This window comes from Elaeis guineensis, chromosome 6 (genome assembly GCF_000442705.2).
Source record: "Elaeis guineensis isolate ETL-2024a chromosome 6, EG11, whole genome shotgun sequence".
Taxonomy (NCBI): Eukaryota; Viridiplantae; Streptophyta; class Magnoliopsida; order Arecales; family Arecaceae; genus Elaeis; species Elaeis guineensis.
The window spans coordinates 77,358,394-77,382,983 of NC_025998.2; the positions used below are offsets into that span (position 1 = coordinate 77,358,394).

Here is a 24,590-nt window from a genome sequence, read left to right on the forward strand (position 1 = left end):
GCCATAAGAAGTGAGTGATTTCTATCTAACTGTGGTGTTTTTATTGTCTTTTGTTATGGAAAAAGTTTATTTTGAAAAGAAAGTTAGTCTTTTATGGTTTTACAACTATATACATGCATGTAAGCATGGAAACAGGACATGATTTTATTGACGGGTTACTCATGAATAAATATATATATGTGAAACTATTTTGGACAACTGAGCCTTCTTATCTTGAAATTGTATTGTATTAGCTCATCAGCTTTTTGATGAGATTTATCAAACATATTTTTTTAGCAGACCACCCATAGGAGTGATCAACCTATGGGATAGTAGATGAGTCCAATTGACTAGTCGACGGTAGAGTATCTGCCTGTGGTAAAGAGCCTGTGATGAAAACTACATGCCTGTAGTGACGAGCCTGTGGCAAAACTATACGCCTGTAGTGGTGAGCCTGTGGCGAAAATATAAGCCCATGGTGAACTTTGCCTGTGACGAAATAATATGCCTGTGGCGAAAGAGTATACCTGTGGCAAAATAATGTACCCATGGGGGCTTCATGGTTTTAAGGGTATGTCGTGGTGTAGTCAACGGTAATCAGATGCTTGTGTTTGTTACGGTAATCAGATGCTTGTGTTTGTTATGATCTTTTACATGGTTTCATCCTTATTCAGCATATAGACAGTCTTTTACACGACTTTATCCTTGTTTGGTATATAAAAGTGTTGGAGCTATATTAGTTTATTCCAGCAGTGCATGATATATGATATTATGTGTATTAAGTTATACTTTCCTGATATCTTCACTATTAGATGGACTATTCATTCACTGAAACTTTAGTTTTATTATGTGGTTCTTTTTTTTCTTTTCTTGACAGATTTAGAGCATCATAACTCAGCATAAAGGTTGCATTATCATCACTCATGTTAGCAGGAGTTGGTTGTGTCAACTAGTGGATGGGGCCTATTTGCTTTTGGTCATGTTAGCCTATGAGAATATTATATTTTGTGACGTTTTGTATGATAAGTAGTTTAAGTCTAAATGTAAACAAAGTACCAGTTAAAATGTACGATACATGTTAAGCTATGAAAGTCAGTAAATGTTAAAGATATCTTACTTTTGAACTATGGGTACAAAGCATAGTTTGATGAATGAAATCCTGGATTGATTTTGAGAAATGATGAGTTAACAGAATTATTTGTGTTAGCAATTCGAGTTATTAATTTGAGTTGAATGTGAACAGGTTATCAGCTCAGTTATAATTTAGTTTTTTCCTTCGCCCTTATTTAAGGGTGGGGTGGAGCACCGTCGTCCGATTTTAGGGGTGGAGTGTTACATATTTGGTATCAGAGTAAAGGTTTATAACCACATGGGACTGTGGCATAGATGGAATCAAAACTTGAGATTATAATCACCTAAGGATGTGATAGAATAGTATCAGAACTTAAAGGTATGATTATTGAGGATGGACAATTTGCTGGATTATTAAGGATATACTTGGGCATATGCATAGCATAATTAGTTCACCTCGGTTGCTTAGCAAATAACATAAAGTAGGTTGAGTGGTCTTGTAGTCAACCCAACTAATTGATGAGTCGACTCAATGTCTTTTAAGGGCTCTTTTCAATGGGATTTGTTTCTAACTTTATGTTTCAATTCGAGGTGTTCTTAATTGGTCTCAGTTTCATTCTAATGGTATTCTTCGTCTACAAAAGCATTCTAGAGGAAAAATCAAGAAAATAATAGTAGATGTTTTATGTTGAGATTTGCTTATCATTGAGGTCATCTTAAAGGTTGATAAATTTGATTATGCCAATTGCATCTTGGAGGAAGATGGTGCAAATAAGATCAAGACTTAGTGGAGGGCAACTATCCCCAGATTGGAGTAGAGGCCAAGGTCAGGGTAGACCAACAAGAGTTGATAGGGATGGTCAACCTCATAGGGTATCATCTTATGCTTCATCTTTTGCCCCGAGAGCAGAGGTAGAGGATTTACAGTCGCATGAGCATGTGCATGGTTCTCCATCTATTACACCAATAACCACACCTCCAGCACAAGCACCCATTCCTAGACTACAGAAATTGGTATGCATAATTACTTAGGCTGTTGCTGCTACCATAATTTCTGCTCATAATATACAATCTCAAAGTTCAAATAGAAAAAGAAATTTTGAAAGAGCTAGAAAGTTGGGGGTAATGGAATTTTCGGATACTACAGACCCAATGGAGGCAGAAAACTGGATCCAGAAAATAGAAAGGGTGTGTGCACTGATGAAAGTTACCGATGAGAAGAACGTGAGCATCGCTACCTTCCTACTAAAAGGTCGGGCTCGACATTGGTGGAAATTCTATGTCAACAGACAACCGCAGGATTATGTTATCTCTTGGGATGATTTCAGAAGGTAGTTTTAGCAGCAGTATTACTCGATTGTATATCAGGATTAGAAGAGGAGAGAGTTTCTCAATTTGACTCAGAAGAGAATAACAGTGGCTGATTATGAAGCCAAATTTGTTGAGCTATCCCACTTAGCTCCAGCATTTGTTGTGGATGAAAGGAAAAAATGTCGATTGTTTCAGGATGGGCTGCGCCTTGAGATCAAGACAAAAACAAAAATACATAACTATGGTAGTTTCACAGAGTTGGTTGCAGGAGCAATTAGGGCAAAGGAAATTAAGAAGGAATTTTACAATCATAAGCAGGAAAGGGGTAAGAGAAGTGCGCAGAACTTTTTTCTGGATACACAGAGAAGTCAGTCATCAAAGAAGGTTGAAGTATTTAGGCAGCCTAATCAGAACTTCAGAGCATCAGTAGAGTCAGGCATGTGCTCTTTTACTTTTACCAATCTGGAATAGAGGAGAATAGAATAGAGGGTTGTGCCACAATCAGTAGAAAGCAGGGTGATAGAAAGAAGGAAGAATCAGGGTAATTTTAGTAGGGATGCCAGTCCAGTTACCACTTCACTAAGCAAGTCCCTCAATATGGTGTTTGTGGGAAGTTCCATCGTGGAGAATGTAGAAGTGGATTAAGAAGATGTTTCAAGTGTGATCAAAGAAGTCATAGACTGCCCTAACAAAGCTTCAACTAGGGGTCTCCCACCAAAATCAAATGTTACATGAAAATTTCAAACCAGGGATGACAATTATATTACTGATGTACAAGCAAATAAAGTAGGGACTAATACCTGTGGGCAGGATGCTATACCAGCAAGACCGAGCATTGAGTCAAGAGTGGTGACAGGAGGCACAGATTACTCTTAATGGGGTGTCCGGTATGATATCTATAACCGAATGGATGATTATATCTCTGATTTCAGCAAACAAGATTTGACCAAAGTATAAAAAGGAGTTGATCTTTGAGTTTAGGTTGTTGAACTGATACATCATATTGTAATGTGTATACCTGATTAATTGTTATCTAGTTGAAAAAAAAAAGAGAGAAAAAGAAAGAAGACAAAGAAAAACTCTAAATGTTTCGTGGATTAAATCAAAGTGCGTAGCAAAAGCGTGATGGTTTGAATTGATTAAATTTATTGAAAGAATGTAGTTCTAATTCAAAGGATGATAAAAAGGATTGAAGGTTCCTTTCAGATGAAAAAGATATATGGGAACTCAAGGCTAAATAAGAATTTTGTGTTCTTAATATTTTGACCTTGTAACATGCCAATTTCGAGGGCGAAATTTATTGAAGAGGGGGGAGGAATGTAACACCCCGAGCCAGCAAAGTGATAATCTAAGAGATTTGCAATTTCATTTAGCATTCATGTATATGTAGTATGGCACTTCATCATATATTTGAGCATTTAAATGTTGATTAAGCAATAGTAATAAAGCTTAAGTATAGTTTTTAGTTAAGAAGGAAAAAGATTTAAGAGTGGGATCAATAGCAATGACATTATAGTTGACTTTTGATGATTATTGAGCATAGAATGCATGATATTTTGAAAGACAATTAGGATAATATTTATGAGGGTGACAATTTTGGGGTGTAAACTTATGATTTATGCAATTTCTGAAAACCAGGGGACTGGGTCGACTCAGTTTTAAGAAGGATCGACTCAATCACAGAAAATAGAAAGCATGTCAGAAAAGAACTATCGCGGCACGCAGGTTGGTCGACCCAATTTTATGCTGAGTCAGCTAAGTTGTGGACTGAGTCGACTCAGTCTCGGGTTGAGTCGACTAAGCCGCGATAATAATTAAGCGGTGAGAGTCAACTGAGGTGTTTTAATTTGGGGGTTTAAAAAGGATTTTTAAAGGGATTACTCAGCAGCCATTTTGTATAAATAAAGGGGTGGAAAACCAAGATATTTGTTGGGTGTTTCATAGGATTGACACCTAACAAGCAGCTCTCTTAAATTTATTGTATTTCAAGCCTTAGCTACCGATTTTTTTTCCCTTCTGGCACTATTCTGAATTTTCAGTGAACCCAAAAAGGAAAGAGAGGGAGAGGGGCTAGAAAAGGAGGTGTTCTCAGTTAGAAATTATAGGGATTTCAGCTAGTAAAAAGTGCTCCAGCTAGTTTAGGAAAGGAATAGAGTTCAAAAGGGGTGTTTTAAATGAGTTAAGCATCATATAGCAGCCATAAGAGGTGAGTGATTTCTATCTAACTATGGTGTTTTTATTGTCTTTTGTTATGAAAAAGGTTTATTTTGAAAAGAAAGTCTCTTATGGTTTTACAGCTTATATACATGCATGTAAGCATGGAAACAGGACATGATTTTATTGATGGGTTACTCATGAATAAATATATATATGTGGAATTTTTCTGGACAGCTGAGCCTTCTTATCTTGAAATTGTATTGTATCAGCTCATCAGTTTTTTGATGAGATTTATCGAACATGTTTTTTTAGCAGACCACCCATAGGAGTGATCAACCTATGGGATAGTAGATGAGTCCAATTGACTAGTCGACAGTAGAGTATATGCCTGTGGTAATGAGTCTGTGATGAAAATTATATGCCTGTGGTGATGAGCCTGTGGCGAAACTATACGCCTGTGGTGGTAAGCTTGTGGCGAAAATATAAACCCATGGTGAACTCTATGCCTGTGGCGAAATAATATGCATATGGCAAAAGAGTATACCTGTGGCGAAATAACGTACCCGTAGGAGCTTCATGGTTTTAAGGGTGTGCCATGGTGTAGTCAACGGTAATGCTTGTGTTTGTTACGGTTATCAGATGCTTGTGTTTGTTATGATAATCAGATGCTTGTGTTTGTTACGGTAATCACATACTTGTGTTTGTTATGGTAACCAGATGCTTGTGTTTGTTATGATCTTTTATATGGTTTCATCCTTATTCAGCAAATAGACAGTCTTTTACATGATTTTATCTTTGTGTGGTATATAAAAGTGTTGGAGCTATATTAGTTTATTCCAGCAATGCATGATATATGATATTATGTGTATTAAGTTATACTTTCCTTATATCTTCACTGTTAGATGGACTATTCATTCACTGGAACTTTAGTCTCATTATATGGTTCTTTTCTTTCTTTTCTTGACAGATTTAGAGCATCATAACTCAGCATATAGGTTGCATCATCTGCACTAATGTTAGCGAGAGTTGGCTGTGTCAACTAGTGGATGGGGCCTATTTGCTTTTGGTCATGTTAGCCTGTGAGAATATTATATTTTGTGACGTTTTGTATGATAAGTAGTTTCAGTCTAAGTGTAAACAAAGTACCTGTAGAAATATATGATACGTGTTAAGCTATGAAAATCAGTAAATGTTAAAGGTATCTTACTTTTGAACTAGGGGTATAAAGCATAGTTTGATGAATGAAATCCTGGATTGATTTTAAGAAATGATGAGTTAACTGAATTATTTGTGTTAACAGTTCGAGTTATTAATTTAAGTTAAATGTGAACAGATCATCAACTCAGCTATAATTTAGTTTTTTCCCTCACCCTTATTTAAGGGTGGGGTGTAGCACCATCGTCTGATTTTAAGAGTGGGATGTTACAGTTTAAATAGGATGCATGCCAATGCGTACACGCACACACCTACACACATGCATGCATGCATGTGCACCAGCGCATATGGAGATACCTAAATAGGGCAAGGAAAATTATAGGCGAAATACTACTGACCTCTCGTAAAATTGAGAAGTGGACCTCATGGGTAGCCAAAGAAAGCATAATTAGATCTGCATCCTGCACAATCGCAAAGCCATTTAGGGGAAAAAGGGAAGAGAAAAGAAAGTTGGAATGACAAAAATAGATATCAGCAATATACTGACCAAACCATAAAGACAGTGGTGGGTGTTTGGATCAAAACCAGGAAGATTTCGTTGTAAGCGAATGTATGACATGATCTTATGTTCACCCTCTCCAGGAACGTTTGCATCGGACAAGATAACCTTCAATAAATCATCCAATGCATAGCTCCATGAATACATTTACAGAGAAGTCTCCTGAAAACCGGAGCGACTGACGAAATAAAACCAGCAATGATTACATCGCTGAGAAAGCAACTGGTATGATCCTAAGTCAAACATTAGATGCCTGACAGAATTCAAGTCAACACCTTAATAGACTGCCATCCAGGAGTGCGATTCAATCTCAATTGTAAGTAATATTGAAGTGCAACTGAAAGTGCTGCCATGAACTGAGTCCCTGGTGTTATGACATTTGAGTCAGATGTTTCAGGTCTCTCGTTATGAGTCAAATTTTTTTCTTCAGCCTCAAATTCCTTTCTCAATCTCTGCTCTTCAGCTTCCTGGGAAACACATTAGCTTGTTGCTTAAATATGCTGAAGGCAACTGGTACAATGTTTCTCATTGAAAGTAACCATACCGCATCAGCTGCATCTTTTGCAGCTCTAAAACGTCGAGATCGTTGCTGATTCATTTTAGCCCTGGGTGCAACACCATCTGCAAAATTCATGATTAGCTGTAAATGATGATGCAGTCCTACCATCCAAGGCAACTGAGTTTAATAACACGACATCAGATTTCCTGCAACTCACCTATTGCCATATACAACAGCTTTCTAGGGCGAACCAGCCAAAAAAGATGATCAATATAATTAAAAATAGACTTGAAAACATCATCATATGTGGCAGGCAAAGGCTGCATGGAAAAGAATGATCTTCAGCATTAAATTAAAAAACAAAAAGTAAGAAGAAGAAGAGAATCCACAAACAATTTACAAATTTGTAGATGGATCCTGTTACACAAGATGTTTTCCAGGACAGCTTATTGATCCACTGGACCACTGGATTAAATATTCTAAATAATGGCCGTTAGGTTCATCACCTGAAGATTGGGCAGTGTATAATCAGCAATTCTCTGATTTCCATCAACAAAGTACAGAGCATTGTTCTAAGAAAGAATGTCAAAGACAGACTACAAAGAGAAGCTTCAGTCATTTCAGATGCCCTTTCATGCTGATGAAATTGTTTTGTTCGTGAATTCAGAATTTGGGTTCACTAAATCACTTCCCACAAAGGCTAAATAGGAACCCAATTCATGATTTTTGGCTTATCTTTGTATTTGTTCTAAAAGTAAAGCAATTGAAATGGAATTCTCCTACCACAACCACGATTACCTGACCTATTCTGCACCTACTAAAAGCACACAGAAAAAACTTCTTGTGAAACAGTGATCAGATCCATCTGCACTGGTATCAGTTGATTCATTCAACAACAAGAATGAAATATCGTCTTTCCAACAGAGCAAAAAGTTTATGCAGCCCAACTCACATCACAACAAAGTCACACTACCACAACCAGGATTACCTCACCCTATTTCTGCGCCAGCTAAAAGCAAACAGAAAAAACTTCTCATGAGACAGTGATCAGATCCATCTGCAGTGGAATCTGTTCATTCATTTCACCACAAGAATGATATATCTCCTTTCCAGAACAGCAAAAAGTTTATGCAGCCAATCTCACATCGCAACAAAATCACCAGACCTCTCCCATTTCCTTCAATTAGTTGGAATAGATTTCCCTATAGAATTACCTGAAGAATCATTCCATTCCTATAGTTTTTAATGGCATACGTTTCCTATAAAATATTGCCAATGCCAATCCCAAGCCTTGATCAAAAAAAATGGTGGATTGATGTTAGGCTCCGAATCAAACATAAAATGCATGAAAAACTGTGAAATTGATCTAATTTTGATACTTGTAAATGTTAGGGTGTCCCTGAGGTAGCCCTCATTTGGAATGCTTGGTGCATGAGGATCCGTAAGGATGATCCAAGATAGTTATGACAAGGTTGGATGGTTATGGTTATGGTATATTCTTCCCCCACAACCTAGCAAGACCTAAACTACTTTACCATCCAATTTGGTTAACTAAATACACAAATTTTCAAGATTACCTTTATCTAGGAGAATAGTGGTCATCCTTTTCCTATGAAACCCTCGCATATAATCCAGAATAAGCATACATTTTCACAATCTTGAGTATCAATCAATGCAAGTGTCCACTAAGTAATACAATAAGTACATACACGTATATATATATACACATATATACACATACAGATATATGTGTGTGTGTGTGTGTGTTTTTATATATACATATTCACACACACACATATATAATGTATATACCAGTTTCTTAAGATAACTTCTTGCCTTCGGTTTTTAACTGGTAAAAATAATGTCTTAATATAGATGTTTCCTATACAGACATGGATCTCTGGAATTTTATAGTTTAGCTGAAGATACATGTTCTTGAAGTATTTAGAGTTTCACATTTTCTTTTAATATTTGTCATACATACATGCATATGTGTTGTGTATATATATGCACACATATATATACGTGTGTAAGTTTACATGTATATGTATGTATGTATATGCATTTATGTGTGTGTATGTGTGTGTGTGTAAGTGTACGTGTATATATATACATCAACATGTACATATATGTATCTTATGATCTTCTGGTATCATCATGGTACATGATAACTTAGGCCTTGGTTTAACACGTGCGCATGTATATGCATGTATCTTATGATCTTCTGGTATCAGCATGTTACATGATAATTTAGGCCTTGGTTTAACACATGTGCATGCCCATGCATGCGCGCGCGCGCACGCACATTATATGTGTGTATATATGCACACATATATATGCATCTGTGCGTGTAAGTTTACATGTATATATATGCATGTGTAAGTGAATGTGTATGTGTGTGTGTGTGTGTGCATCTACATGTATATTTATGTATCTTATGATCTTCTGGTATCAGCATGGTACATGATAATTTAGGCCTTGGTTTTTATAAAATAGGTAATAAGATAAAACTAATCCATAGCATAGGTAATTTCTGAGAGACTGAGACATTACAGGCATTATACATATCAAAGATTTATATGGAGAACATGAAAGCTTGGACAGATTGAAACCAATAACAAGCACATGTTGCCCCATTTTAGCCTTAGATATGTGAGATCTGAAAGTTCTGCAGAAAAATGAAGTAACAAAAGGCAAATATCTGAGAAGAGGCCGATGTGAATCATGAAATGAAATCTTAAAATTTACTCAAACAACTTCAAAGTAATTCCTAGATGTAAAAATACAAGGCAAATCCTGGGTATACCAATAATGGTGGGGATGAAAATAAAAATGAGTTCAAAGTCACAGTCAGCTGTACCATGTATGTCCCATGACATTTATTTTTGTCATGCCCATCATATAGATATGTGGTGAAAGCCAGAAGTAAACAGAAACTTATTAAATTCACCTGATCGTCCTGTCTATAAGACTTAGCTGAAACTAGAGCCAGTACCGTTATTGGTTTGGGCAATGCAATGCAAGCAAGAGAAATACTAAATATAAATACTAGAGCTTGAATTTGGACAAAAAACAAGTGCTTTCTTGCAGTTGTTCGGTAATAGATTTCTTGGCTGAAAACCTGGGCAAAGCCAGTACCGTTTCACCAGTCTGGCTATCAACCGACATAGTGCTAAGAAGTCGAGAGTTCAAAAGAGCATATGCTCGAAGACCTCAAGGCCCAATATATTATTGTAGTGATTAGAGTGCTTTATAGATAGTATTAAGGATGAAAACAGATGACAGAATTATGCAGAATGGAAACGATGAGGACAGTTTGCATAAAACATACCTGCATTAATAGATCATCCTCCCCTTACAGGAAAATCAAGACGTGATCATTTTAAAATAAATTGAAGATTTTCCACCAGAATCAATTGCAAAAAGGTCTCCCATCTAATGTCTATCACATTTCCAGTAATCCAGTATGCTAACTAAACTTACAGAAAGAAACATCCCTATAAATCGACTTCCAGGTGAAAATATCTCAGTTGCTTTTCGGCACCATTAGAGTTGAAATCCAGAATTCGTAGAAAATAGAAACACCAAAAGCCATAATTGTCCAGCTACTATTCATAAAACACGCATTCAGTTGATACAACGCCTTCGAAACAAAAGATAAAGAACACAGAAATATCCTATATACACCATGTTCTGCGTATTAATTATCAAAAACGATTATTTATACTATTTCTCTCCGTAATAATCATGAAATAACACCAAATTTTAAAAAAAAAAAAAGAGGGAAAAGAAATGGAGATCAGTACGATCGACGGGGAATAGCATACCCTTCCTTCAGGGTGGAAACAGGGATGTATGATGCCATTCATATCGAGATAAAGATTGTCGAATTCGACACCGTTAGGGTTAGGTTTAATGAGATCGACGGGGACGAGGACTCCATCCTCGCCCTCAGCGGGCTCCTCCTCGATCACGTCCAAGATCGCGAGAGGGTATCGATCGGCAAGCCATCTATAAAAGGCTGGGACTCCCATGGCTTCTCTCCCGATCTCCTCGCTCCCGATCTCTTTCCCATTTGGGGTCCGCGGCAGAAGAGCCCAAATAAATAGGGAAAGGACGGACGATGATAGGGAAAAAAAAAAGGGTCAAGCGGTCTCAAAACGGGCACAGAAATTACTCGGGGGCTTGGAGTCATGCGCGGCCGCTATGAGCTGGAGCACGTGCAATGCACGCTTATAAAAATGCACACGGACATGATGGTTTCGGACAATGCTCATACTAATAAAAAATAAGTTAGATGATATCTTCCTCAAAAACCTCTGATAAGTAATAACAACAATAACCTTATTTCTCAAAAAAAAAAAAATAATAATAACAACCTAAGAACATAAAAGAAAAAAAAATTTAAGAGAGAATGTCCTTTTTGGACCGATACTTGCTACATGTCGTTGTAGCTACAAACTCACTACAAAAAATCTAAATTATACATTATAATATTTTTCTCTCTCTACCATCCACTGGTACTCCATCACCTTTATTTGGATCCCACCATTATCATTCCCATACTGAAGAACTCCGACCATCCTTCTCTTCCCATCCTCAACTGATGGTATAATCCTCCGATCACTCTTCTCTCCAGAAATGCACACGACAGCGACTGCACCATCGACTCCAACCCCACGAACATCGCTGCGTGTTGCTGCTGCTGCTATCCTATATGGAACCACACCATAAATTTTGACATGTAGTCTGGATATTTGCCACCTAAGATCGAATCTATTAACATGATTTGGACGAAAGGGTCCACCATCTGGTGTTAGTCGACATACGGCGGGTGGGATGCCATTGGCATCCGCGTGGAGGCCAAGATAGATAAGCACATGATGGGCGTTGCTTTGAAAAATAAATATATAAAATTTAAATTTTAAAAATTAAAAAAAAAATAAAAAATTAGAAATCTAAATTTTAAAAAAAAATTTACTTCTTTGATTCTCTCCTTGAGATTGGTGTCTCTAACCTCAAGAGCGTCAAATAATTGATGCCAATTCTATGAATATAAGAAACAATTGAAAGTTTGTAATTAGTTAATATTATCAAAAAAATATTTTATAATTAATCAAAAATCATGTGATTTTTTTTCCCTATTTTTTGCTCTTAAGTTCATGCACCCATAATATTATCAAAATAATAATTTATAATTAATGAGGAATCATATGAGTTTTTTGTCCTTTTTTTTTCCGCTCTTAATTTCATGCACCCATAATGCTCAGAGTCGCCTGTGGATTTTTCTTTCTTCTTTTCATTTTTTTTCTTTGAGTTCGCACACACAATGTGTAAAATCATAAGTTGTGGCCATGCAACACCTGTCGAGCCCCATCAACATGAGCAAAAACATTCCCACCCTCTTTTTGGTTGCGAGCCACATGCCACAATAAATACTGTATATATGGCAAATTGGTGTCTCTAATCTCTAGAGTGTCAAATAATTGATATCAATTCTTTGAATATGAGAAACAATTGAAAGTTTATAATTAATTTATATTATCAAAAAAATAATTTATAATTAATCAAGAATTATGTTTTTTTTTTCTTGCTCTTAAGTTCACGCACCCACAATATTATCAAAAAAATTATTTATAATTAATCAAGAATCATGTGAGTTTTTTTTTCTTGCTCTTAAGTTCATGCACCCACAATAAGCAGAATCGCCCATGGATTTTTCTTTCTTCCTTTCCTTTTTTCTTTTTTTCTTTCTCGCTTTTGAGTTCACGCACACACAACACATAGAATCATGGGTTGTGGTGCTATGTATGTTGGCTATAGTAAATTCAGGTTCATTATTTGAATAGGATATATCTAAATGGAATCTATCAATCTTGATAGAAAAGGAGTCATATGCGATTCACGAGATTAAGTTCAGAAGTCTTTGATCAGAGTAAGTGTGAATATTGGAAAAGAATTTCCAACGGATTTACAAATAAAGTCGAGTCACACCAATCTCTAATATGACTAACGATGGGATCTGATGAGTTTTTCATGACCTCCATTTAGTCGGAACTCATGATAGAGAGACTGTATCATAAAGTAACTATACTTAGGGGTTCATTCTTCTATTCTGCTGGATTGCCACTACATATTGCTAGATGTCACTAATGGATTATAAAAACTAATTAAGATCATTTTTGGATCAATAATCTTTGTTGGGATGAGTTAGAACCGTTCCAACCCATCGAAAAGAGTTTCAATAATATTGTAATGGAGATCACAATATGTCTCACTACCAAACAGAATAGAACCCGATGGGTCACACACAAAAAAAGCTGGACCCGATCAACGACTTGGATCATATTCAAATTATCAATTGGATTGATAGTTTGAATTTGAAAACTACTAATTCTAAATGTTACAGATGTAGCAACTGCTAATTATTAGCAGAGAGACTTAATTGCAAGTATTGTAATTTGATAAGATCTGATTAAATTATGGATCAAGTCCTAATTAATTTAAATCAGATTTAGTTTGATTGGACTTGATTTAATTTAAGGCTAATTGAATTTAATTATCTAAATTAGACTTAGATTTCAATCTTGATTGGATCAATTTAGTTAATCAGGCTTGATCCACTAAGTCAAATTTAATCTTGAGTCAATCAATCCACATCAAAATGTAAATCGATACGACCAACTACAACTAGACTCAATTTTGAGTTCCTTTGACCTAACCCTGATCAACAATTGATCAAATTCAATCAACTGCTCAAATCGACAAGGGTACTAACCTGATCTAATCAATGATCCTGATTATAGTCAAGTCACTAGACCTAATTTATTCAACCCATATCCAAATTTCATGTTTTATGCAATGAAATTTAGATCTTAAATTTATAATTTTAGATCATTTAATTTCAAATCTTAATTCTTAATTAAATGCATTATGAACATGAATCTAGTTTAGATGTCAAAATAATTTCTAATCTAAACTAATTTAAATTATATCTCATATAATTTTTTATCTGTAGAATCGAGTCAACTCGTTCTGATACTAGAGATGGAGTCGACTCACTTGTGATAAATAGAAATCGATAAGCTATGGCCTACAGAATTGAGTCGGCTCATCTGCAAATGAGCCGACCTACCAGGGTCTTGAGTTGACTTCAATAAAAATGAGTGGACATGCCAAGTACTCGAGTCAATTCGAATAAGAATCGAGTCGACTTCACAGGCATACCAACCACAATTTTAGGATTTTATGCTAACAGATCCTACAATTTTAGATCTAGAATTTTGTAGAACTTAAGTTTCAGATCATTTGCCAAAAACTATATATCACATATATCATTTTTCTGATCTAAAACTAATAAAAACACATATCAAATACATGCATAAAAGGATCTAGATCTAAATATGTATCTCATACAATATTTCGTTCGCAGTTCTTCTTCATGGAAAATATTCCAAGTGGTACCCCTACACATCATAAGAGAATCCATCGAATGAAAAAGAGAGAAACTTTAATCCCTGCTTCCTCTTATGACTGGACGGCCATGGTGATTACCCCATTCTGAGTATTAGGCTATTAAGACATCTAATCTAATATATCAAATATGCATCAGATTAAATATCAGATCTAATCATCTTTCATATATCATATACATAAATAAATTCAAGTTATAGAAACTAATTTCAGATCTAAATATATTATCACATATCATATATATAAATAAAATTTAGATCAAAGAAATTAGTTTCAAACCTGAATTCTATTCTGCAACAAACTTAGATCCAAATTAAACTCTACTTAACGTATTTAGATCTGAAATTAATTTCAGATCTGAACCACTTATGGTTTATTTTAGATCTGAAATAATTTTAGATCCAAAATAATTTTTAAATCTGTCATTAATTAATATTCTACATCATTCTCAGACAATGATTTGCAGAACAATATCAACAATTAACTAATCTTCAGATCTGATTTCTGCAAATCAGATTTCAGATTTGAGTAGTTTCGTGTTTATATCAGAACCTGACTTTGATACCACTGTTAGTTTGAATAGTGATTTCATAGGTATAGTTTAAAATTTTTTATAAATCAAATTTATTAGAGCAACAAAAATAAAATTCAATGAAATTATTTTAATTTAAAATATACTAGATCATATCTAAAAATCACATTGAGGATCTTCATACAAACACGATGCCAAAGCCTAAAATCTGAAACAAAAAACAAAAATGAGTAGGAGATTTGATCTCCATACCTGATTTCTTTTCTTAGATCTTGTAAATGTTCAGAGTTTCTGTTGGAACCACACAAGCACCCGACCTCTGCTAGTATCTGTTAGGAAATATGTCCTAAAGTCAATCATATGGATGATTGTGCTTTTTGTCATCTATATATGAATTATAAATTAATAAAAGTTATTTGATATTTTTTATCATAAATTATACTCTTCTTTATTAGAACTCTTGTATTATGATGAAGTTCTTAGAACTATAAAATAATCAATAAAAGAGGATTTATCAAATAGTTCTTAAACCATGATCGCGACTAAATGATATATCATTAAAGGATGATGACGTTTATTGAGTATAGATCGTTGTGTGCCATACAGGTTGGCTATCCTCGTAACCAAGGAGTGTGGAGATACTGGTATGATATACAAGTGAGATGTAAGAGTACAACGTCACTGAACAAGTGACTCACCTGCAGAGTACTCTATTGTCAAGGATAACTCGCGAAGTGTATGGATATAAGTGTCTCTCAAATCTGAGATCATCATAGTGACTTGTAAGCAACTTACCGTACTTTGATATCGAACTATCTATATTTCTAATATAATGATGGAAAGCTACTGGGTACAGTCAAGTACTTATGAAGTCTGTGTGTAGATCGAGATGAGATTGACTCCTTCGAATTATAAGAGAAATGTATCACTATATTTCAATTTAATAAAATCTCAATTGGGGTAATCTATGTGATAGATTTGAAATATTGAAATACAATGTGGATGACTCATTCAGGATTGACAATTAAATTCGAGGTCGTCTTGAGCATTCAGGATCAAAGAGATGAATTATGTAGTAACCATATTCCATAGTTCTTAAATGTTACTTTACAAATATTTGACCTATCTGAACATCAAAAACTATTACCAAGTGATAACTTCGATTAGTACAGAAAATAGTTCTTATGCTATCGTCTTAGTGTTTGAATCTATGGAGTCACGTACAAAGTCAGACAAAATAGAAAAGAATTAACCTAATATCTATGTATTCAAATTGAAAATATATGATTTGATTGAACAAATAGATTAACTTAATTGAAAATTAAGTTAGAGATCATATAGAATTAAACAGTTGTCTATATCTAGCTAGCACTAGACATGAGATACAGATTTGATTCTGGAGATGATATTGATCTGATCAGTGATCTAAGAAATTTATGAGAGACTGAATTTATATCCTAATTAATTTTAGATTAAATCAAATTTAATTAAGATTAATTAGATTAAAAATCTAAGTTAAACTTGGACCAAAATCCTAATTAGATTAAGATTGACAGGCTCTTCAAGTTTGATTCGAATCAAGTTCGAATTGGATTTGAATTGGATTAAATTTAAGCCAGTTTGGTTTAGAACTAAAGAGTCAAAAAATCCAGGGACTCTCTCATAAGTCACCGACCAAGAGAAGGAAAAAAGTGATGAAAATTTGCACCCTATTCTTTTGTACATGCATGAAGGTCATGACATGCATATTGGTTGGGTTTCCTAAGATGATAAGGACAAGAATCAATTTAGATTCGATTTGAATTGAAGTCCTAAATCAATTGGGTCATGGGCATGATCTATTTAAGGAGGGGACTCAAACCATCGATGGTTATGGGTGTTTTTGTTTGTGTGCGACAAAACAAAAAGGAAATATAACTACCATAAGAAAAATAAGAGGAGGGCGCATGCTATTTCTTTTTGGCGTGAGTTTCTTCTGGGCACTCCTCTTTTAGGCATGGAGAGCTTCCATCCTAAGCATCCATCATGTGGAGATTTGATCTTTGCCTTCCCTAATTCCCTTCTAAAGATTGATGCACAAGAACTTCATCCTACTTTCCCATGGAGATTGGCGTGCGTGCAAAGTAGAGGGCCTATACATCCGAACCTTGCGAGACATCAGATTTAAGAAATCTCAAGATCCTTGATACCTTCTTTATTGAATCTACTATATACAAAGTATAATTTTATAAAGGTTATAAAATTTAGAATAAAAAATTTCAGATGCACTCGGATGATCCGACCCTGATCGAAATTTTTTTCTTCAACTAGTATCAGAGCCAGGTTGTAATGCATAATTGATTTATTTTCTAGTATAAACATATTTGATATGTAATCAAATTTTTATGTTAGACATTAAATCTAATTTAGATCTACTAACATAAATTTTTTGATATGATTTTGATCAAATTTCAAGAATCAAATCAATGGTTGATTGAAATCTGTTATAAATCTGTTATAACAGAATTTTTTTGTTACAAATTTTTTATAGAAATAATAAAATATTTATGATCTATTTTAAATTAATTTTTAATAGATTTTTATAGAGTTATTTTAGGTTGAAAGTTAGACTTAATCTAGATCTGAATTAAATCTATTTTGATAAATTTTTAGATCTAATTTTAAACAAAATTCTGCACAACAGAAAAATAAGTTTAACCAAAATTTTATTTTCTATGCATTCATATGTATTTCTGAATAATTTTCTATATGATTCTAGATATGAAATTAATTATTTTATATATTGTATAAAAGTAGGTTCAGATTTGAAATAAAATAGATGATGATATGATATAATAAGATTATATATATGTCATGGTTGATATGATCATATTCATGTACACACCTGAATTTTTGTAAATTGCATGTGTAGATGCAATTAATTTTAAAAATTAGATTTTTGATCTTAGTAGCCCAATATTCAAATTGAGATAATCACTAAGATGTCCGATCATAGAGTAAGTAGGGTTTAAAGACCCTCACTTCTCATTCGATATGGTGCTTTTATGACGTGTTGGGATACCATATAATTATATCTCATAAAGAAAAACAGCAAAAAAAATTTTAAAATTATTTTGATTATAAATATTTTAGATTAAATATAAAGTGATTTATGATTTATTATAATTGTAATAAAATAAATTCAGATATGAAATTGATTTTAAGATCTGAATTGTATGTTGCATATGATGTAATATGTAGTGATCTAAAAGTTTCTATGATACATATGATGTACATATGAAATATAGATCAAATTGATCCATATTAATTATTAAACATAGATATGAAAATTAAATTTTAAGATCTAAAAATTGTATAGCATATGACGTATGCTTCACTTGAAATTTTAGTAAAATAGTTTTACAAACTGAAATACACGTTTCATGCACTTAATTTGGATTTAAGTTTAAAAGATTTAGATTTGAAAATTAAAGATCCTAAGATACCACATAAACTATTGGGGCAATGGGTTAGCTTGAATCAGATCATCTAACTAGGTTAGATCTAAAGTTAGAAATAAATATGGACTAATTAAAAAAATAATTAAATCTAATCAAAAATTGAGTTAGATTAGATCAAAATTTCTCTAAGATCAACCTCAATAGTTGTAGCTTGATCAAATCAATATTTTTTACCATACCAAATGGACCTGACTGTGGCTCAGTGGTTTAGTCCGAGTTCTCTAGTTGATCAAATCGAAACTAATCGATCAATTGGTATATAAGATAAGTATAACAATTCGACGGATAGTTTTTAATTGACAGTCCACTTATCTGATCATTTCGATGGTGTCTAAGGCAAGTCGAGGTAGATCCTTCCATCGATCTTACTTACCTGACTAATTCAATAGATTATATTTTGATTAGGTTACTGATTAATTCGAATTGACCCACGCTAGTAAGATAAATCAGTGTGACTGATTTAGATGTCCTGGATCAGCTTGTCTCTAGTCTTTTTTATGACTTGATAAAATCAGTGAGAGAATTTATCACTTGCTGGTTGATCTCTTCTCTTATTCTTAAATTATTAAATCAAATCAGTGTGATTGATTTAGATACCATTAGATTAGCTTGTCATTAGTCCTCTTCATGATTTGGTGAAGTCAGTGGAAGGATTTATGACTGGCATGTCAATTTTTTTTCTATCTTCTAAAATTATATAACTAAATTCTTTAAATTATTAGGTCTTTAAAATAAAATAGTTATGAGGATAACTAGATCATAGCCCCCATTAAGTTGGGTGATAATGGATCCATTAGCTTGATGATCATTGGAGGTGCAAATGCCTGGTGCTTATCTGCTATTGGAATTATCATTCATAATATGATGACTCAGATGTGACTCTCTGATGGGTGGTTAGATTGGTCGTGTTAGAAATTATATCCTATTGGTGCAAAAATCCGCTTGCGCCGGAGAAGCTGGAGTCGGGGAAGCCGCGGTCGCCGTCGGGACCTGCAAGGGAAGTCTAAATCGGAGGTGGGGTTGCTCCGGCAAGACCCTCCGACGCTCAAGTCAGTTTTCTGCCTCAACAAGAATGGAGTACTCGAACGGAGAATTTAGCAGAGTTTTGAGGTAAGGGAAAAGGAGCTTAAAGAATAACATATCTGGGTCTCCCTTTTATAGGCGGAGGAGGCAAAGGATTGATGGCGACATTTGTAACCGCCTGGCAGCGGGCCGCCCATGGTCAGGGGAATTGATTGCGAAAGGTAGTGGGGTAGATCCGTGGCTATCGCCATAGCCTGCCACGTAGGGCCTGTTGTAGGTAGTGGGGCGGCGTCCGTTGCCGCTAGTTGTCAGCGAGTAGTGGGATCATGCAGCACCTGCCACAGGGAGTGGAGCAGAATCGTGGCCATTGATACAGCCTGTCAGAGAGTAGTGGGTCCGTCGTAGGGGGTGGTGGAGCCGCGTGGAATCTGCCACAGGAAGTGAAACAGGTCCATGGCTGTTATTGTTACCTGTCAAGGGACGCGGATCTGTTGATCAAGGCTCGGGAGTGGTCGGAGTTCGGCCTTTGCAGGAGTCTGGGAGGAGTCCCCCCTTTGGTTGAGGTCGTGGGTGGAGTCCGGCTCCAGTAGCCGATACTGAGGTCGGAGACTGAGGTCGGAGCTTGGCTCTCGTAGGAGTCCGGGTGGAACCCTCTCGGAGCCGGAGTTGCAGGAGGAGCCCGACTCCCGTAGGAGTCCGGGCGGAGCCGTTTCGCTGTCGATGGCGGAGCCCGGCTCCCGTAGGAGTCCGGGCGGAGCCGTTCTGCTGTCGATGGAGGAGCCCGGCTCCCGTAGGAGTCCGGGTGGAGCCGTTCTGCTGAGGATGGAGGAGCCCGGCTCCCGTAGGAGTCCGGGCGGAGCCGTTCTGCTGAGGATGGAGGAGCCCGACTCCTGTAGGAGTCCGGGCGGAGCCGTTCTGCTGTCGATGGAGGAGCCCGGCTCCCGTAGGAGTCCGAGCGGAGCCGTTCTGCTGAGGATGGAGGAGCCCGGCTCCCGTAGGAGTCCGGGCGGAGCCGTTCTGCTGAGGATGGAGGAGCCCGACTCCCGTAGGAGTCCGGGCGGAGCCGTTCTGCTGTCGATGGAGGAGCCCGGCTCCCGTAGGAGTCCGGGCGGAGCCGTTCTGCTGTCGATGGAGGAGCCCGGCTCCCGTAGGAGTCCGGACGGAGCCGTTCTGCTGAGGATGGAGGAGCCCGGCTCCCGTAGGAGTCCGGGCGGAGCCGTTCTGCTGAGGATGGAGGAGCCCGGCTCCCGTAGGAGTCCGGGCGGAGCCGTTCTGCTGAGGATGGAGGAGTCCGACTCCCATAGGAGTCCGGGCGGAGCCGTTCTGCTGTCGATAGAGGAGCCCGGCTCCTGTAGGAGTCCGGGCGGAGCTGTTCTGCTGAGGATGGAGGAGTCCGGCTCCCGTAGGAGTCCGGGCGGAGCCGTTCTGCTGAGGATGGAGGAGCCCGGCTCCCGTAGGAGTCCGGGCGGAGCCGTTCTGCTGAGGATGGAGGAGCCTGGCTCCCGTAGGAGTCCGGGCGGAGCCGTTCTGCTGTCGATGGAGGAGCCCGGCTCCCGTAGGAGTTCGAGCGGAGCCGTTCTGCTGAGGATGGAGGAGCCCGGCTCCCGTAGGAGTCCGGGCGGAGCCGTTCTGCTGAGGATGGAGGAGCCCGACTCCCGTAGGAGTCCGGGCGGAGCCGTTCTGCTGTCGATGGAGGAGCCCGGCTCCCGTAGGAGTCCGGGCGGAGCCGTTCTGCTGAGGATGGAGGAGCCCGGCTCCCGTAGGAGTCCGGGCGGAGCCGTTCTGCTGAGGATGGAGGAGTCCGGCTCTCGTAGGAGTCCGGGCGGAGCCGTTCTGCTGAGGATTTCGGCTGCGGGTGTTTTATACCCAACATATCCCAAAGTCAATTGTCAGTCTGTTGATGGTCATGCTAATTGATATAAATATATATAAATTAATCATTAATAAAATATTATTGATAGTTTTCATCATAAGTTGTACATCTTCATTTACGAACTCGTATGTTATGATGAAGTCTTTAGGACTATTTTGATCGATAAAAGAGGATTTATTATTTAGTCCTTAAACTTGTTTGCGATCAAATGATACATTAATTACAAGGACGATAATTCTATCAAGTGTAGGTTGTTGATGCCATATGAGTTGGTTGTCCTCTTAACCAAAGAACATGGAGATGCTGGTATGGCATACAGGTGAAATGTAGAAGTACATTTCACTGAACGTGACTAACTCTGGAGCACTCTACTATCAAGAGTTGCTTCAAACGGATATGGATATAACTGTTCCTCTGATTTGAGATCATCACGGTGACTTACAAGCAACTCGCTATGCTTTGGTGCTGGACTATCTGAATTTCTAATTCAAGATCGGAAGATTTCTGGGTATAGTTAAGTACTTATAAAGTCGGTGCATAAGTCAAGATGGGATTGATCACTCCAAGAGATTGGAGAGAATGCTTTGTATTTCAATTTAGTAAGACTTTGGTCAAGACAATCTTTGTAAAGAGTCATAGAATTTATTAAGTTGAGACATATAATGGATGTATTGTTAAAAATTGACAGTTTAAACTCTAAGTCATCCTAAGCATCAAAGATCAAAGGGATGAATTATACGACAACCATATGCTAGTAGGTTATGAGTGTTGCTTTGTATATATTCGGTCTATCCAGACGTCGGGTACCATTGCTAGATGGTTACTTTGATTGGTATAGAAATCTATTCCTATGCTACCAACTTAGGTTTGAACCTATGAGATCATATACATTAGAAGTTTCTCTCCGATCAATTGGTAGATCGACGATTGAGAATCATCCATGGGTAATGTCATCAATACAATTGATGATCAACCATGTGCAATAGTTGCAATAACATTATTCACTAAGTGTTAATGAAATTTAGGAGGATTAGTCAGCAATTAGATTACTGATTAGCTTAATTTGATGGAATATTAAGGTCTGAATCAAGTCTAATTGAATTGGATTCAATTAGGTCAAGCTCGATTAGGTTATGAGATGACCTAATTGCTAAGGAAGAATTAATCTTGATTTTATCAGGACTATGACTCAGTTAATTCTCTGATTTGATCAAGTTTAATTGAGGCCATAGGAACCTAATTAGATTAGGTTCATCATAATCTATTTAGGTCTAATTAAATTGGACTTAGATGAAACTTAATTAAGGACTTAATTGACTAAACCCTAGAGTCCAATGTGATTGGACTATCTTCCAGTGCCTCATCCCTTCTTTTCATGCATTTATTCATCACACAAATTTGTTTGTGCACTGAATGTTCCATGCCAAAGCTCCTTGTAGTCGCCCATTCCAGATAGGATAGGTTGGTTAGGGTTTGAATTCAAAAGGTATTTGAATTTGACTTAAACGCTAACCCTATCTTATCCTACCCGCCGGCTCCTTGAGAAGGGACTGCTTTGTGTGATAAAAGGGAGGTGTTCCCGTATTATTTTCTCCATGCCCAATGCTTTGCTCGACCTCTTTGATCTGAGAATGGATGGGGATAAGAAGCGTTCAATTTGAATTCAAAGTTAGTTTGAATTTAAACTAAACAATCTTTATCTCATCCCTTTTCTCTCTTGTTTGGTTAGCATAAAATACTTTTGTTTTTTGTGCACTGATTATGAGGGCTATTCCACCATAAGAAATCAGATAGAGAGAGGGGCCGAACATCCTTGCGGGGCATGAGATCTGGGGTGGGTGGCAAGTCCTTGGCATGAGCATTGGAGGAGATCCAACTCCTCTTTGGGTGAGAGACTTTAAATTGTTCTAGGATTTTTGGGTGAGGAAAAATATAAGAGAGAAGAGAGTTCTCCACTAATTTTTTCTTCCACCATCTAGCACCTCCTTTGATCTATCTTCAACATTAAAAAGATTCGAGATGATCAAAGAAGAGGATTAAATCAAATCTACCATTAGAAGCCGTCTATGTGAGCTAGCACTCCCGTAGAAGGCTAATCGGTTCAAGGGGTTCGTGTGGACTATCCGTAGACGTTAGATACTTTATGCAGCTATGAGTAACCAGCAGAGCCTCAGATCCATAAGTTTCAGTTGCAGTGTTCATCTACCCATGCTCAGGTATAGGGTTTGGAATCCTAGTAACTGTAGATATGATTTACTCCTTGTGTAGATTTTTTCACATGCTTGCTGATTTTAAATTCAGATTTTTCATGCATACTATATCATATCATAGATCCTTCTGTAGGTGTTTTAAGATCTGATCTTGTGTATGTGTTTGTAGATTAAAATATTTAATTTAGCTTATTCTGCTGCAAAATTTTTGAAATGTATGCATGAAACCCCTATGCTTCTCAACAGTGATATCAGAGCCCTAAGTTTTTTATGACATATATATCTATGTATATAGTTTTAAATCTAGTTTAAAATTGAAGCATGTGATGTTTATTATCTGATTTTGATATGATCAAAATGTAATAATCAGATCTAAAAATAATTTAGATTAGATCTAAATTAATTAGATTAGATGATCTGAGCAGTGTAGTAGTTAGATTGGGTAGATTGCTATGGCCGTCCGATCATAGAAGAAAGTAAGATTTCATGATCCTCTCCACTCATTCGATGGGGTTCTCCTATGGTATGTAGGGATACCTTTTTTACCTATGAAGATGAATAGCAAAAGAAAGTGACATCTAATCTGATGATTAAAATTATTTTAATCATTGATGTGCAAAATAATTCTAAAAAAATTTAGCAATTTATTGTTGTTCTACTAAACTGAGCCGACTCAATCTTGTTTGAGTCAACTCAATTCGAAAGTTTATCGACCCCTTTTTTGTTTGGATCGACCTAGTACCTTAGTGAGTTGGCTTAGTTTCTTGCTGAGCTGATTCAGTTTTTGTATCAGAAATCTTAATTTATATATCCCCATAGTGAACCGACTAAATTTTAAAATTTAGTCGACCTACTTTGGTGAGTCGGCTCAATCCAAGGATGAGCCGATTTAGTCATTCAGAACTATTATTTTGTACATAAATTTACTTGTAAAAATATTTTATAAAATTTAAAACTATTTTTAAATACCGAATTCTAACCCATATCAGTCCCAAACTTAATTGAGAATTAAATTAAATCTATTAGATCTAGAATTATAAATTAAAGATCTAATATTATTCGCATAAAATATGGAGTGATGGATTTACAGGTTAGCTGGATCAAATCCTCCTAATTGGGTTTGACCCTAGAGTTAGAATTAAAGAACTAAATAAATTAAATAAAAAATTGATTAAGTCTAACCAAACGTTGAATTAGATTAAATTAAGATTTCTCTAGAGCCAAAACAATAGTTGTAGTTGGTCGAGT

The 24,590-nt window shown here is 36.5% G+C and overlaps 1 protein-coding gene across 5 annotated transcripts in view; it reads right to left on the reverse strand.

Annotated features, from left to right (window-relative positions):
* Nucleotides 1–10,863, reverse strand: part of LOC105036145 (5'-3' exoribonuclease 4) — a 51,950-nt gene extending 41,087 nt beyond the window's left edge. Inside the window, exons 1-6 of one of the 5 annotated variants that reach the window (XR_012142143.1) lie at nt 10,559–10,863; nt 6,949–7,051; nt 6,777–6,853; nt 6,508–6,699; nt 6,221–6,340; nt 6,072–6,134 (exon numbers count right to left, since the gene is read on the reverse strand). Coding sequence is in view for 4 of the 5 variants with exons in the window: in XM_073259538.1 (XP_073115639.1) it covers nt 6,072–6,134; nt 6,221–6,340; nt 6,508–6,699; nt 6,777–6,853; nt 6,949–7,051; nt 10,559–10,765 (762 nt within the window). In the remaining variant the exon portion in view is untranslated. Of the gene's footprint in view, nt 1–6,071; nt 6,135–6,220; nt 6,411–6,507; nt 6,700–6,776; nt 6,854–6,948; nt 7,052–10,558 lie in introns of those variants that run through there. The other 4 variants (XM_073259538.1, XM_073259539.1, XM_073259540.1 and 1 more) reach the window with 4 other exon arrangements.
* Nucleotides 10,864–24,590: the final 13,727 nt, after the last annotated feature.